Source organism: Myiozetetes cayanensis, unplaced genomic scaffold, assembly GCF_022539395.1.
Source record: "Myiozetetes cayanensis isolate MyiCay16 unplaced genomic scaffold, myiCay2020 scf1, whole genome shotgun sequence".
Lineage (NCBI taxonomy): Eukaryota > Metazoa > Chordata > Aves > Passeriformes > Tyrannidae > Myiozetetes > Myiozetetes cayanensis.
Genome location: NW_026086604.1, coordinates 56653010 through 56668918, shown reverse-complemented (window position 1 = coordinate 56668918; position 15909 = coordinate 56653010). Strand labels below are relative to the sequence as shown.

The window sequence follows — 15909 nt, the reverse complement described above, 5'->3', positions numbered from 1 at the left end:
TTATAATAATGGCATAAGCTGTTTTTGAAGCAGATATCTCTTCGGGGCTGTGGAAAGCAGAGCAGCCATACAGTGGCTATGATGCTGTCTGACACAGTCGTGGCAGAGTTACTAGTTTGTGGTGTTGACACATTACAATAAAGCTTTAGGTGGGTTAATAGCATAACATTGGAATAGAGTGTGTATGTAAGATTTTCAAGCCATAATGAGTATTCTTAAGATTACCTAAGGCATTGTAAGTATGGAGTTTCTGATGCCTAACTCTGCTGTCCTTAGGTGAATGATGAACAGTTCCCAACAAATCCCCTTAAATGGAATAAGAGCATGAAAAATATGATGCCAGATTGAAACGTGCTGGTTGCTCCCTTCTGCCCTAAGTATTGCTTAGTTAAATTTAAATCAATATTTGTTATAAAAGTGTGAAGTCAAGGATAGAAACATCTGAATAACAGTAATCGATGATATCTTCCAGGTATTCAGTCTTTTGCTATAATCAGAAAAGATCTACTTTGGTCTTCAAACCTCACCAAGGATAAAATTAGTAGGATCTTCTTTACAAGCTTTAATATCTAATTTTATTTTTATTTTTTTTCATACTTTCAAAGTAGTTTCTTTTACATGAACTGTGAATTTGATGCAATGACATGAAAAGCTTTATCTATTGCTTTGTTTTTGAATTTACATGGGCAGAAAGATCACAAATTTCCTGTAAATTGGTATAAATAACAAGTCAGTACTAAGTACTTCCCTAAATGTGAATTTCTTCAAATTGAGAGCAGTAAAAATGGTTTATTTCTTATGTTAAATTTAATGTTTCTGTAAATATCAATCACCTAATTATATTAACATTGTAAGCAAAGCTGTTAAAATAATCTTTCTTTTCAAATAATGAGTTTTATTAACTTCTTAAATGCTTCTTGTCAAACAACACTGTAATTATTTACATAAGATAGTTGTAAAAGGGTTCTGACTGTGTGCTTTTATGTAAAGATTTCAAGATTTACCTGATACCTTCTTATTCAGTTAATTTTAAATAGTCTCTCTTCTTATGTAAGTAATGAGTTTATACCAAAAACATCAAACATTTCAAAATCCAAATGAGATCTAAGTTCTGGTCATGTTAATAGTTTTGTACTAATCTTGAGGAAAGAAACAGAGAGATACTGACCTGCTGGAGTGGCAGCTGTTTCCATGTCAATTTTATGCACCTGGCTTGGACTTTGATCTTACATGTTTTTGTGTGAAAAGAATGGTAACTCAGGCAAAGCTCTTAGCAATTCCAACCTCTTCCAATATGTGTAAAGTGTAGGACATGATCCCACGAGAGGCATAGCAAGCAATGACACAACAAATCTTTGCCTTAGCAGAAGGCTTTGTCAGCAAAAAGCTCTAACACACCATGGTCTAGACACTGAAGGCATACAGTTTTTGCTATGGAAGGATTAAGCATACGAAACAGTGCACCTAGGGAGGTTGCATCTGTTAAAATTTATAGACTAAACCATGATGTTTTTTTCTCCTGTTAAGGAAAAACTATAGTTCTACCAGTAAATTTTTTGCTTTATGCAGGAGATACCAGGGAATATTTGTTTTATAGATCATTCTGACTATCACTAGGCTTAGTATCTAACAAAAAGGATGGAACTTTTTCATGTCTAATTAAGTGACCACTATGAATTTCCTTCAAGGTTTTCAGTATATCATTTGCTCTTTAGTTATTATCTAGTTCTTTCTTAAGTGAGAGTTAAATCCATTTGTCCTTATGTTTTAAGTGAGATGATAAGAATTCTGAGTATAAGCAGTTACACTCCAGTTTGTCATTGACTGCAATACATGGAGGAACATGATCTGCCCTTACTGTAGCACAATTATGATCAGCTTCTTCTTCATTACCTTTGTGGGCAATAGGTATAAAAAGGCATTTTGATAAACACTCCTCCCCCAAATATAACAAAAACATCTTTTACCAAATCTGTAGGTTTCTTAAAAAGATTTTTTTATGTGTTTGAACCAATTTTTCCTAACTTTATTTTGCTTTGTATCACAGATATCTCTCTTATCTTTGTTAAGCACTACTGTCAAAAGCACTTTTTTTAAAGGAAAACAATAGACAAGTAATTTGACAGTGTGAAATCTATAAAACATATAGATATACTAATTTTCAAACAAGTTTTTAAGCAAAATGCTGAGGCATACAAAATTGATATATTTGATTTTATTTAGTTTGCTTTAGTTTTGAAGGGTTTTGGGTTAGAAAATAATATGATCATTTTCTTTTCATCTTTAGCTGCTCCTAGACAATGCATTGAACTACACTTTGATGAAAAATATTCCATAGAGCCTTCTTGGGAGTGTAAATTTGACCATATTGAAGTACGAGATGGACCTTTTGGCTTTTCCCCAATCATTGGACGTTTCTGTGGACAGCAAAATCCACCTATGATAAAATCCAGTGGCAGATTCCTGTGGATTAAATTTTTTGCTGATGCTGAACTAGAATCTATTGGATTTTCTGCTCGGTATAACTTTACACCTGGTGAGTACACATCATCACACTTTTTAATAGAAATAGCTTAACATAGTAACTTTTCCAGTGAAGTGTAATCATACTGTTGAACAATATCTTTAACTGAGACTATTTTTATTATCAAGGAAAGTATTATTAGATAGGACAGTGATAAAGATATGTATCTTTAACATAAAAAGTAAGGCTTTTACAAGGAAGTAATTTTCAGACTGCAGTTTTTAAAAGTATTGTTTTCAATTGAATTCTATTACAGAAAAGCATTCAAAATGTTAAGTGGGAAGTTCTGTGTTTTATACTTGATGGTTACACTGTACAACTTTTCTTTCAAAAAGATCATTGATAAAGTATTCTAATAAAAAAATGTAATTATGTCAGAAAATTCCATCATTGCTTTTCCACTTCACCAATCATTTCCCCAGCTGAGGAGTGGAATAGTTTTCCCTTCTCAATAAAGCAAACTATTACAAGTATTGCCAGAGGAAGTGCAAGATTCATATAGTAACATGTATTAAATATTTCTCTAAAAAGCCTGTAAATATTAATTGTAATTACACACTTATTTCTCGTCACTTTTTAAATTTAATTCATTAAAGTGAAACAAAATTCATATTCATACTTCCTATTAATTCCTTTCCTCTCCCACTTACCAGCAAAAGATTGCTGATTTTAAATTTCTTTTTTGGCTGCAGCTACACTGTACAGCACTGCACTGCACTACTGGATTTGACGTAGTTCTGTACCTTCTTATGTATTGAGTGATGAGTCATACTTTAATATAGCATGGTCTAAAGTGCTGTAATTATTACATGATTTTGTCAATTATGTCACTATTGTTTCAGCTAACTTGTTGTATTAGGTCAAACAACATTCTTTAGAATATCTCCTAAAATTAGCAGACCTGAAATTCTTCTTCCTTAATTATTCCAGGGGCCTCACAGAAGATGGCAGGAGTGCTTGCTCTATGTGTCTCCTCTATGTAGTTTTCTTTCACTAATGCAAGGAAAATAGTTATGGAATCAACCAGCATAGTTCAGTTTTCTTTCAAGTCAGGGATACTGTTTTGCAGAGGGTAAACATATTTAGAAGGTTCAAACAGCAACAGAACACAGAATTTCTGCAGCAAATAGCCTGAGAGCTAGATATATGTATCTATTATTGTAAATTCAAAGACAGTGGACAAAATTTTGCATATTCACTCTGTAAAGTGAGTTAAACTTTTAGCTCTCATTTACCATGGACCTGTGGGCTTTTACCCTTTCCCCACCCTGTGCCAAAAGTTCTTTGCTTTACATTTCTTGTCTTATTTGTTTCAAAGAGTTATGCATTTTGGTTGAAAAGATGTTCATATCACTACCTGCAGCTTATTCTGTCTAAAAAACTCTCAGGTAAAAGACAATTTCATGGATCGTATTTTATCCTCATTCTTTTTCTACTGTTGTAAGGAGAATTTCTACACAGAGATCAATGCTGGTAAATTGCCACAGCAGCATAATTTATTCTAGACTTCAAATGGAATAGCTATCTTTTTCCTTTCTTCTTTCTCATCCCCCCCCTGCTCCCCCCATATATTTCAATAGAAAGCTCTGAAAATAATAGAGGATTTCTAGGAATACCGGCCAAAATGAGAATATGATTAATCTGACAAATGCAAAACAGTACTGCTGCCTTCTCGATCACTGGTAACAAGAAGCAGTTTGCATTCAACAGGATTACTCAAACAGTCTTTTTTTATGTAGGCATGGATAAGACGTGACCTTTTGTGATCTATTGTCCAAATGTGTGCAGTGGGAAGGGTCGCTCTCAATTCATAAAAATGAGTGATGGTTTTCAAGAGTGTATACAAGTAGCATAGGGAGGACTCCACTACAGAAATTATCACTTAAACCACCTAGATCCATCTTAGGTAGTGAAAACTTATGAAATTAAACTATGAACAAAGAAGATAATTTTTGGCTAACCTCTCTTTAAAGAACACGAAAATGATCCAAAGCAAAAACTCATTTGGAAACTATCACTGTCTAGAACCACTGAATGCTCAGGGGAGGTGGGTTGCCACCCATATGACTTGTCGAAAGCAGAACACTGTGCCTAACTGCAATCTGCATAGAAGGCTTTCTTCATCCCAGTGACAAGTGTAACAGAGCTATTTCTCTAGTAACAACAAACTTTGAGGGTCCCCACCCACCCATGGAGTGTTTCTCATATGCCACTTTTGAATTTGAGGTCTTGATGGAGGCTCTGGTTTGATGATAAAGAGATGTGACATTAAATGTGTGGGCAAGATTTAAGAAAAAAAAACCTAAGTAAATTTGACTAAATTGAAGCTGCAAGCATTTATTGTTATTTGAATGGCACCTGGAGAAACAGGGAAAGAAATTATTTACTATGTCTCCAGAGTGTATAAAAACTGGATGAAGTTGAAAATAAGATCAATTAGGGTACCATGAAAAATGTTGCAATGAAGATCTATTAGTCTGTGCAAATGGAAACAACCCTGGACCCAAGGCATTTTAAAACTAGTTTGGACTAAGTCTTTCGAAAAGAAAGTATAAAGAACAATCCTAAGGAATGGACTAATATTTTGCAATTGCTAGAACTTTTCTGTTCAATAATTTCTTTGACTCCTTGGTATTGAAATGGTTGGAAATCCATCCACTGATGCAAAAGTCCAGTAGGGACAGGAGGTTTAGGCATTTTGAAACTAATGCAACTCTCTTATCATAAATTCTGTTCCATTTAAATAGACTTGTTCAGAGCTCTTTTCAGCAGTCTAAAAGGTGAGATCAAGCAGAACAAATAACTTTAATGACAAAATCAGAGCTACACACAAAGCCAATACAAACGCACCCAGTAAGTGGTAAAACTATTGACAGTTTTTCAGAATCAAAGTTCATATTAAGAGAATAATTTAGGTTTTAATTTTTGTGATTTTATAAAGTATAGGATTAAGCAAGGTGTGGATGAATGAAGCTGTATGTGTGGTTTAAGGATAGACTATTTTCAAAGCCAAACTTTGAGTTAAGGGGAAAAGTAGTCATCTTCTTTTACGTTATTACAGCTGAATACCAGTAATAACGAGATGAAATATGGATGTAAAGTACATTTTCAACCATTTTGTACACATGAGAGTTTATAAGCAAATCAAAACTTACTTATTTTTATATACTATTTTAATTTTAGTTTTTATTTTTAAATTCTGATTAACTGTGATCATTTCAAAATAGAACTATCTGAACCTATGAAACCTTTGTAAATGTGTACAAACATTTTGTTGGCTTTTTTTGTTTCTCTGATCTGATGTATTAAAAAAGTACATATCAGACTACGATACGTTCTATTTACTCTCTTTAATTTTGAATTCAGATGTGATTGGCTAGATAAAGACCCATGAGGCAAGTGCAATGATAATTTGCTCTTCCTCCTGGTCTGCCATTCTTCAGGCTGTTGAAAGGCCTACACCTGAAATTTCATTTCACAGCTCTGGGTCCTTTGACTCAATCTGTTACACTCATTTTTCCAAAAAGGTTATGTCTCAGGACTATTTTCCAAAATGATGGTGAATCACTGTTTAGTGTAGAAAAAATTAAAGTACTACTTCAAAGGGACTTACAATGACAAGTATTCTTTAAAATGAGTCATTTTTTTATTGTAGACAAGGATTCAGACAGAGAGAGGCTATGTTTATTTGAGCTTTCTTACTCAGCTAGAATAATCAGATTTCTGTTTATCCTGGTCCCTGATTTTGCAGGACAGTGGCTTAAGATAGCACATCATTACTTTCAGTTCCTTTGCTTAGTAGAAGCCATCTGTGTTTTTATTTAGCCTCATTGATATAAACGTCAGTCAGTAGTGTTTTCTGTTCAACTGCCTGATAATGGAAAAAGAAAAAAATATTTATGCTCACATGTTCCTAAAAGTTGAGTATAAAACACTGTCTAATCAGAATAACAGTACTTTACATCCCTATTGCAGTGAATGTCAGAGTAATAGAATAATTGCATTGTCTATCTTGAGGGAAAAAAAAATGCAAACGGCCCAAATTCTTTCTGGTTGGGGAATTTGCACATTTTAGACCTCATGAAAAATTTAATGTGAATTTCTTAAATTGAATCACAGTTCTAAAGAACTTAGATAAGAGATTGTCAAATCATTTTACCACCTAATGCCCATGTCCTTCCTTGTATTTAAGGAAGAGATGTTTCCCAGGCGTCTATGACAACCAAATACTTGTGTAAACTTGCTTAGTTGTTTGTATTTATTTGTTTATGTTCCTGTTCTCTTCCAAACTGGTCTGATTGCTTCTAAATTAGTCAGCAGTGACAATCACTTTTAACCAACTTGCAGTCCAGTTAAGGTTTTTCAGAACTAGCAAACAATGTGGCTTTGAATGTGGCAATACCTTTTCCTTTGGGATCAGAGTTGGTTTGAAAGTAGGAGAAAATGTAACTCTTTATTTGAACTTTTGAGCCAGAACCTCCTGATGTTACAAAAAACTTAAAAAGTGTGAATCTCATTTATCGAGGTAACTAGTCCTCAGCACTTCAAATTTTTATAAGCAGTTTGATTTATGAACTTTTAGTGTGTTCATACAAGTGTACTTCATAAAAGTCAGGCTCCTCATTGCTGTTCACAAGGCACGAGGGCATCTGGTCTTGTGAGTGAGAAGGAATTTCTCACGTGTAGGATCATGCATTACATTGACAATCATGATCAGTTACATGAATAATGTCTTTTCAAGGGAATTTGTTTTGTGCTGTCCTATAGATTTCATTATCTTATAAGAACTGTAGGTTGAGGCCTAGAATATTTCAGTATCATAAATATGAGAATGTAATGTGATAATATGTTTATTTGAAATTTCAAGTGAAAAATAATTCCTTATGTGGAGGAAATGATTATCTAGAAGGTCTCATGGGATTCTCAGGTCCCATATTACCTCTTGTTATCACATACTTACATTTTTCTTTTGACAATACCCAAAAGGCAACTTACAGAATTTCCTGGTTTAGAAATCCCTGCATGCTGGGAGATCAGATTACCAATCAGAACGAAACTGAACACTTAAGTCCCTATTTTGTTGAGCTTTGATGTAAAATAAGAGCAATAGCAATATAATCTATAGTTGTAAGTATTCTAGAATTGGAGTAAAGAAAAAGTACAAGATTTTAATTAACTAGGGACATTAGAGTTTCATTTGTATTGACTGTGAATATTGGATTGAAGGGGCTTTCAAGCCTAGTGTTGTCTCTCACACTGTGACTGCAAGCAGTCAGTTTCCAGCTCATCTCATAACTCTTTAAATTCATATGCCTCTATAAATAGATCTTAAAGGACTTTCCAAGTTAATTTTATTTGGGTATTTTCTGCTTCTACCATTTTTATTTAAGACCTGTTCCAGGATGCAAATTATTAGGAATGTTCTTCTGATTTCTTACCTAAAATATAGCCTGCTTATGTCTTTGCCTTCTTACACCAAAGTTACTTGTTAGCTATGAGACCTGTTTCCTCACCAGGACTGCATGCCACTGACTTATGAGCTTAGAGGTGACAGTCATCTCTATTTTAAGTTGTCAGTTTCCTTGTCTATACAAGTCACAGCCTTGTGCTGTTTTTTTATTCTACAGGCTTCTTGCTCTCCCTGCTATCTAGTACTATCCCTCTTCTGTACAAAAATTTCTTCACTGTGTTTGTTCCATAACAAGTTGAACTCATGCTTCTAGAGAAGGTTTACTAGGATATTATACAGCTGTATAGGTGCAAATAATTCTACTCTACCTCCAGAAGAAATACCTTTCATGATATGTATCCAGTCTCACCAATAACGGTGATTATGGTGTTTCAGCGTTAAAGATTATTTACATAGGAATCACATTTCTCTGACAAAAAAGTCTGTGCTTTTGGAAGCACCTGGGAGGAATCTTTAGCAAACTTAGATGTGCCTTCAAAATTAATACTAGAAAACCAACGTTTTTAGATAAGGCTGCATTTTTACATCACCACTGTCATTCCATAAGTAGTTTATATTATTACTTGTTATAGAACAATTAAAACTAAGTCTTAGAAACAGTAGAAGATTTTCTTTTAATTTGGTCCTTTTCTTATGTTCTTTTCCCTAAGAATAAAATTTTGGCTTTATGCAAATACTATGCTGAGTTAGTGTAACATTAGGTCTGATCTAAAGTGATTATACTTTACTTTAAACCCTTGTAAAATGTGGAAATAACCAGTGGGCCCTGGACATTTGTTTCCCCTATTAATTCTTGATTTCTCCGTAATGTTTGTGAAGCACTTGGAAATGACAGAGCAAACAGAAAGTCTTCCACTAGTGTTTGTAAACAACATTTTTTACAGTGAGAATTTTCACTAATACATTCAGAATAACATCTACAAAATCTGTTGTTTAGTGTCTTCCTCGCTAGTTCTCATTTAAACATTATAACATTTATTTCTTCAGGGAAAAAATTAGAAATTTCCTGCCTCATATATAATTAATAAAGAGTTTTTAAATACTCTGCAAAGTTTTCCCAGATCATCTGACTTCCTCACCTGACAGATTTTCTAACAGATCATACTGGGACACACTCTGAGCTGGTTGTGTTGTGGCCTCATCCTGGTCTGCAATAGTTTGTCTTAGTGTGTTTGGAAATGTGGATGTATGCAGAGATTCTGCTGACATTAAAGCAATTCTTTTTCTTTAATTATCCAATGCTTAAACCATTACATTTTTATCTTTATGGATTGTATCTACACGTTTCTGAGGTGTTACTGATATAGCAAATAAATCTTAACACTCACCTCAGTGTTTTTGTCTAATCAGCCTGACTGTGGCCTATCTGTTAGGCAGGAAAGCTATATTTTAGTCTAGGCACAGAGTTGCAACTGGTCTGATTCTTTAGCTGTCCATATATGTTAGATGCAAAACCATATTTGTATCACTTGTTTCCAGTCACATATTTGCATAGGTTCAAGTAACTCTGATTGTCCTTTTTTTTTGTTATCTTCTACTTCTTCTAAGGAGGCATTACTCAATTCTATCAGTAATAAATGAAGATCTTTATTGAGATATGTAGCTTTCCTTAATAGATTCTTAACTCTTTGAATAGTGCTTTTAGCTAATTCTCCTTAAAGAAATGTGCACCATCCCTTGTTAGAAATATCCAAGTTCCCTGTAACTAATAAAAAGATCTCTTGGCCAACAATTAGTAGCTTTCAACATTTGAGTCTTTGGAAAACTAATTAATGTTTGTAGAGCTGAACATTTTTGTAGTATGTAATGGTTATTAAATTATGAAATGTGTCAGATAAGTATATCCTTTCGCAACCTTTGTTGTGTATACTCATCAACTGTCTAGAATTGATTCATATTCTGAGGGTAATATTCATATTTTTCATAAAAAGGTCAATCCAGAGCTTCTTTTGTTTACAAGTACTGAGGTTAATGTTATTGAATATTACTTCTATATTTGTAGTTCTAGGAGGTCTATGTTGTCATCTTAATATATCTTTTGCAATATTGATGGCTCGACCAATCTTTATTTGTTTACTATCTGTTGAGAAATGCAGACTATGTAATTCTTCCATTTCAGATATCACATTTGAGCTTCTTTGATGCTCAGATCTAAAGATAAGATCATGCTTCATTCAGCTTTGATACAAATTTTGTTCTAAATATTTTGTAAATAGGCTTAGGTGGCTCATTAGAGTCTCTGTGCCTTTGATCCATCTTCTCTTTTTCTCCTATTATGTGCTAAGATATCAAAGACCCTGTAGTCTTCAATATCATACTGCTGTCATGGGGTAGAGAAATACTATCATGTGCAGTTCTTTCCATATAAGGAGCAGATTAATTCAGTGATTTCTTTGAGTAGGTGTCATCTGTATGGTTAAATCTGGCCAATGTGTGTGTTGCTAGACGCAAACATTGTGGAAAATCAAGAGCATGAATCAAGTCTCCGAACACTCAGACTTAGTCCTTTTTTGAGTTTTTTCCTTTTTCCTCTTTCACTCTCTCTCTGTACGATGATAACCTACCTCAAACTAATGACAGGTTCTTTTTATCATATATATTTTTATCTTCAACGTACACTGAGGAGTTAAGAATAAATCTCCTCTAGTAAAATTGGCTGATGAGTTGTATACAATAGATGCAGATGTATTGTCCTAAAAATGACCATTAAAATTGAGGAAGTGAAAAGTTTAAATTTTTAAGCCCAATTTCAAAATAAGTCAAATTTTTAAATATGAAAATCTGTAAAGAGTTATGAGTGGCAATAACGAGTTCATGCAAGAGTCACATGCTTAATGTGGGTGTTGCTTAATGTTTATGAATGCTGAGTAGATTAAATGTGGGTTTTTTTTCCTTGCAACATTAATTCACGTTAGGCAGAGATATTCCTAATCTTTTGTTTGGGAAAATCAACAAGTAATTTTTTATTCAATTTATATGTGATGTGTATATATTTTCAGTTTGCACATTTTTTTTATCACGGCAAATCCAAATATTAGGTGTCCTTTTTTTTTCTCTGCAAAACCTGTTCATTTCACAAAGGCCCTCAGGCCAACTAGGAATAACAGCTATTATAATTTAACACTGTAATCCACCAAAAATCTATGAAATTACTTTCTGATATGCCCAAGGATAATTCCCAACAACAGTTACTTAAGCTTACTGTACTCAAATGCTGCACTGACAAGCCACTAAATCTAGTCCCAATTTAGCAAAGAACTTCAGGAAGCCTACATTGAAGCATGTGCCTAAATCTGGACAATCTCCAGATTTGGGTACTTATTTAAATGTAGGTATGTTTAAATACTCTTCTCTATCTTTACATATGCTGCACTAGGTCAAAATGAAATATTTGTTAATTTTGGAGAATGGAACCAGTGTTTCTTCAACTCTTCACAAATTAAAACTAGTTTTCTACCTTCACAAGGATGATGTGATAGAAATGCATCAATTCAGAATTTGTCTATTTGACAAATAATAGACTAATATAGCCTTAAGTAGGTTTAATTTACTAATTCTCAGTTTTTCCTTCTCCTTTTTTATTTTTTAATATTGTGTTACAATAAGCTGAGTTTTTGTTGGATCATTATTTATGATTTGTCTTTCTTTCTTTGCTGTTCTTCCTGTAGATATCCTTACCCCTAAAAAGAAACACCTTGGAATTGTCTGAAATGAAATAATTTACTTCAACCATCTTCTGCTTAGAACATAATTATTTCAGATAAGCTTCTTTTGTCCAACTCAGTCAGTCAGATTTACAAGTTGTAAAATGAAGTAATATAAGTTCTGCAGCCATTTGCAATGAGTACTGGTTCCACTCCATGGATTTAAAATTTGAAAACATAAAAAAAGGTTTCCAGTACATTTTTACTACATTCCTACTACTTGAACTTTTGGTAGTGCATCCATTGTCAGAGGGACTTTTTAAAATAAAAATAAAGAAGTACATATGGATAATTTTTTGAAAGGGACAATTTTATTATTATATAATAATCATATTATTCTTCCTCTGAAGATCCTTTTTGACTATGTCAGCTGCACATTGTTTACATGATCCCAACATAGTCTCCAATCCACTAGGAAAATTAGTGCCTGACATTAGGATTTACTCAACTAGATAGTAGAAGAGATTTTAACTTCAGTGAGACAAAATGTTTTGGTCGGGTGTGCACAGTGTAAAATGAACTTTTGATTATTTTTTTTTTAGTATGTGTAGGGTGATGAGATTTACCAAACAATTGAGAATGCAATTGAACAGAATAAAAATTGTGAAAATAAATAAACAAATGCTTTTGATCAACATTTAAAAAATATTGCTTTAGAGGTCATTACACATTAAAGATGCAGAAATTTGAATTTATTTGAATACTTTGATGTCAAAAGACTATCTAGTAACCAGCAATTTGCGTTATGAGTAAGATGATAAGAAGAGAGTTGCCAAATTTATTTTGAGAATTCAGATTTAAATAAACTGGTGTCCGTGGCAAATTTGTACTAGCATGACAGAAGCAGGCAGCATGAAATGTGTTATTCTAGTCACATATCAGTTCCCTAAATGACACTGAGAAACCAGAAGATGTTGTGTAACAGGACTTACATACATCATTTGCCAGATGTTATCTGATAGTTGAAGCTCAAGAGACAATGTTATCAAATCTGCTGGTTGCAGTATGTGGGTTAACAAAAGATTGTATTATAGCACCTCTTGTTTTCTCCAGATTTTTTTTTTCCTCTTCCTTTTATTTCTTGTAGCTCATTTCTCAAGTCTATGGGAAAATTAATATTAAAAGAGAATGCAGAAAATGCTTACTAAAAATATTTTGTTCCTAAAAATTGATTTCACTGTGGGAATTAGACGGTTGGTTATTAACTGCTACCAACTATGAAGTCTATACTGAAATTCTACAAAATTAGGTTATACTTTTGGTTTGTTTGCTTGTTTGTTTTTTAATAAAAAATGCATACTAGGTTAGGATTTTAAAAGTCAAATTTAATTATATGTGCATCCTCCACTAGAATAATTTGGGTTTAGGTTTAGGTTTTTAGGTTTTTTTAGCATTTAGGTTTTATATTCTAGAATATTGCATGTCAGTGATATTCCAATATAAATATAGAAGAAAGATTTACCAAGTACTTTTAAATGAAAGGTTTAATTTATGTTTAACTTTATTTCTTTTTATCTCTAGAACTTTAAATGACTCTTAAATAAAGCTAGGAAAAATCCTGCTGTTAGGTAGCTCAGGTTGTGGGCCTAAGCCTCCTTCTTTTCAAATCAATATTAAAATTCTGAGTAAATCCAGTGAAAATCAGATTGTTGCTTCAGACTGGTAGATTTTGAATAGAGGATAAGAAGAATGCAAATCTGGTAAATTCTATGCAAACTATATTTTTTAAACCTAAATTCTCAAGTTACGATAATAGAATTAAAAATGTACTGATATGTACTAAAGATAATCACTGGTTAGGGATAGCTGAATCTGGAGTTTCTGGTGTGAGAAAAAGTCAGCAGTAACGGAGTTATTATAGACTTGAATCTTACTCAATTCGTATTCTAGGTTCCAAATCTCCACTTACCCACAGACTCATTTGTTTGTTGCTGTTCATGACAAACCACTTTGAGAATCAGTTAGTGAACACAGAGCATGTGGTATAAATGATACTCAGCGAGGACTGAGGATCCATAAGGAGAATCTTGTTTAAAGGAAAAAAATTTCAAAGATTGAAGAAAATATCCTCTGGTTTAGAATTTATTATCATTTTGATTTTAGCATGTGGGCATGTGGCAAAACATATCTTAACTATTACTCATGAGCAGAAATCTTTATTCATTAATTCAAGTGGAAATATTTTGGGCTAGAGTTGGTATGAATTACGTTTGGTTTAGTTCAATACATAGTAAAGCATACAGTAAGGCTGTTCTCATGAAAATAATAGAAGTTCCAGCTGACCTTATATCTTGTTTCCAACAGTTTATGTCTACTCCAGGTCAGCATTATGAATTAAGTGTTGTTTGGACTGTTCTCTGTCACTTTTAATTGTATGAAATTGGAGAAAAATTATCAATTTGAACAAAGGGAATGTCACTCTCATGAAGTTATAACCAAAAGGCAAAAACTTGTCTGTAAAGCCTTGCTTAACCAAAACTTTATCAAAATGTTTTTCTCCCATACTGTCAGTAGAAGTTAAATTTCATAATACTGGAAAAAGTGGAAGGACTGTTGCTCACTTCCCATATATATTATTTATATCCTTTAATTATCTAAATGTTGGCCTGTATAATTAAATGTAAAACTCGTAAGTTTGTGGGTAATTTAAATAGGGAATTCACATTCTAACACACAGTTATCTTCTTTCTGAAACACTATCCTCAGAGAAATCTGCTCCCCTATGCGTTTAAAAAGATGACGAAACAAAAGGAAATGCAAGAATATCTCCAAAGAAGCTCCACAGTATACTCTGTAGCTAAAGCTCTTGAAAACCCCTCCTCTCATTCTGTAGACAGGGTTTTGTACATTTGGTGAAACTGCTGTGGTCAACAGCTCAGTACACCCTGAAAGGACAGTTTCTAGGCAGAAAACCTCCTAAAAGTATCAGAAGAAGGAAAGATCTGGTGTTACTGAAAAATATACTGCACTGAATTCTAAAATAACAGGACAGAAGACTTGATTTTCCTACACTTGTTCCTGGGTTTGATATGTTTCTTGGTGTTGATATGCCCTCCTCAGCAATTCACAGAGCTATGTGGGTTTTAGAGTTCCTCTTCTTGTTCACTGAAAGTGTCTGTGGTGAGCACATATTACAATTGGAGTTGACAATTAGGTTTAACAAATCGATTTCACTCTTCCTTTGATATGTTCTAGGGTCTTTTTCTTTTTTTTTTTTTTTTTTCTTTTAGTATTTCCTTTAGAAAGAGAACCTTCAGGCTCCAATGGGGATGGAAACCTAGATTTTTCTATTTGATCCTAAACACCAAGAGATTTCTACTTTGGATATAGAATATACTGAAAACATCCTGTGACGTTTTTGAATCATACAAAGACTGTTATAGGAGAGTACCAGAACATAATTCATCCAATAACTTTCAAAAATCTAACAGTTGCACAGTAAACTAACAAATAGCTTTTTGACTATATGGTTATTTCACTTGTTTCTAATCTAAGGATTTTATTTTCTGGAGTATTTTGTCTGTTTCATCTCGTTCTGATATATGGCCAGATGATTTAGCAAGCAGATGTTTCTGCAAACACAACTCAGTTCCCTTCTGGTGCTCCCTGACACGATTCTTCCTTTAGCAAAAGACCACCTGGTCCTTTGCTAGACTATAGAAGAAAAATATTCTGAGACAGTGCAAGAATTCTCTTGTTAAAGTGGGAAGTGAACTCTTCACATGCTGGAACTAGAGGAGATATTTGAGCTTCTCATTACAGATGCTGTTATCTTCAAAAAGATGGCATCACTGGCATGGCCAACTACAGCAGAATATTAGTAGGTGTAAACACTATGTTGATGTTTCTTTTTTTATTAGAAATGTGTCATAACTTTTTTATTGGAAATGTGCAGTCAACTACTGGTGATGCAGTACTATTTGAGGTAGCACAAATAACATATTCTGTTGACTATATTAGCTCTAAAAGATGTAGCTATTCAAAAGAATACTGCAGTGAATGTATTCATTCTGTTGAATGTCAGAGGTAAAACTAGGAGAAAGTATTTCTCCTATGATAAAACAACAAAGGCTATTTTGTATCACCAAGTTATTCCTGTAAGATCCTTCTGTCCTGAGAAATTCACTCTATGGACTGATACAGCATGAATATCCTGAAAAAAAATATGCAGATTCAGCACTCAATGGTAGGAAGCAATAATGTGTATAAAT

General features: G+C 33.3%; 1 protein-coding gene across 7 annotated transcripts in view; it reads left to right on the top strand.

The window, feature by feature from the left end:
• Positions 1–15909, top strand: part of NETO1 (neuropilin and tolloid like 1) — a 62748-nt gene that overhangs the window by 11934 nt on the left and 34905 nt on the right. For all 7 annotated transcript variants that reach the window (XR_007629940.1, XR_007629939.1, XM_050324096.1 and 4 more), the window contains exon 4: positions 2288–2536. Coding sequence is in view for 5 of the 7 variants with exons in the window: in XM_050324096.1 (XP_050180053.1) it covers positions 2288–2536 (249 nt within the window). In the remaining 2 variants the exon portion in view is untranslated. The remainder of the gene's footprint in view (positions 1–2287; positions 2537–15909) is intronic.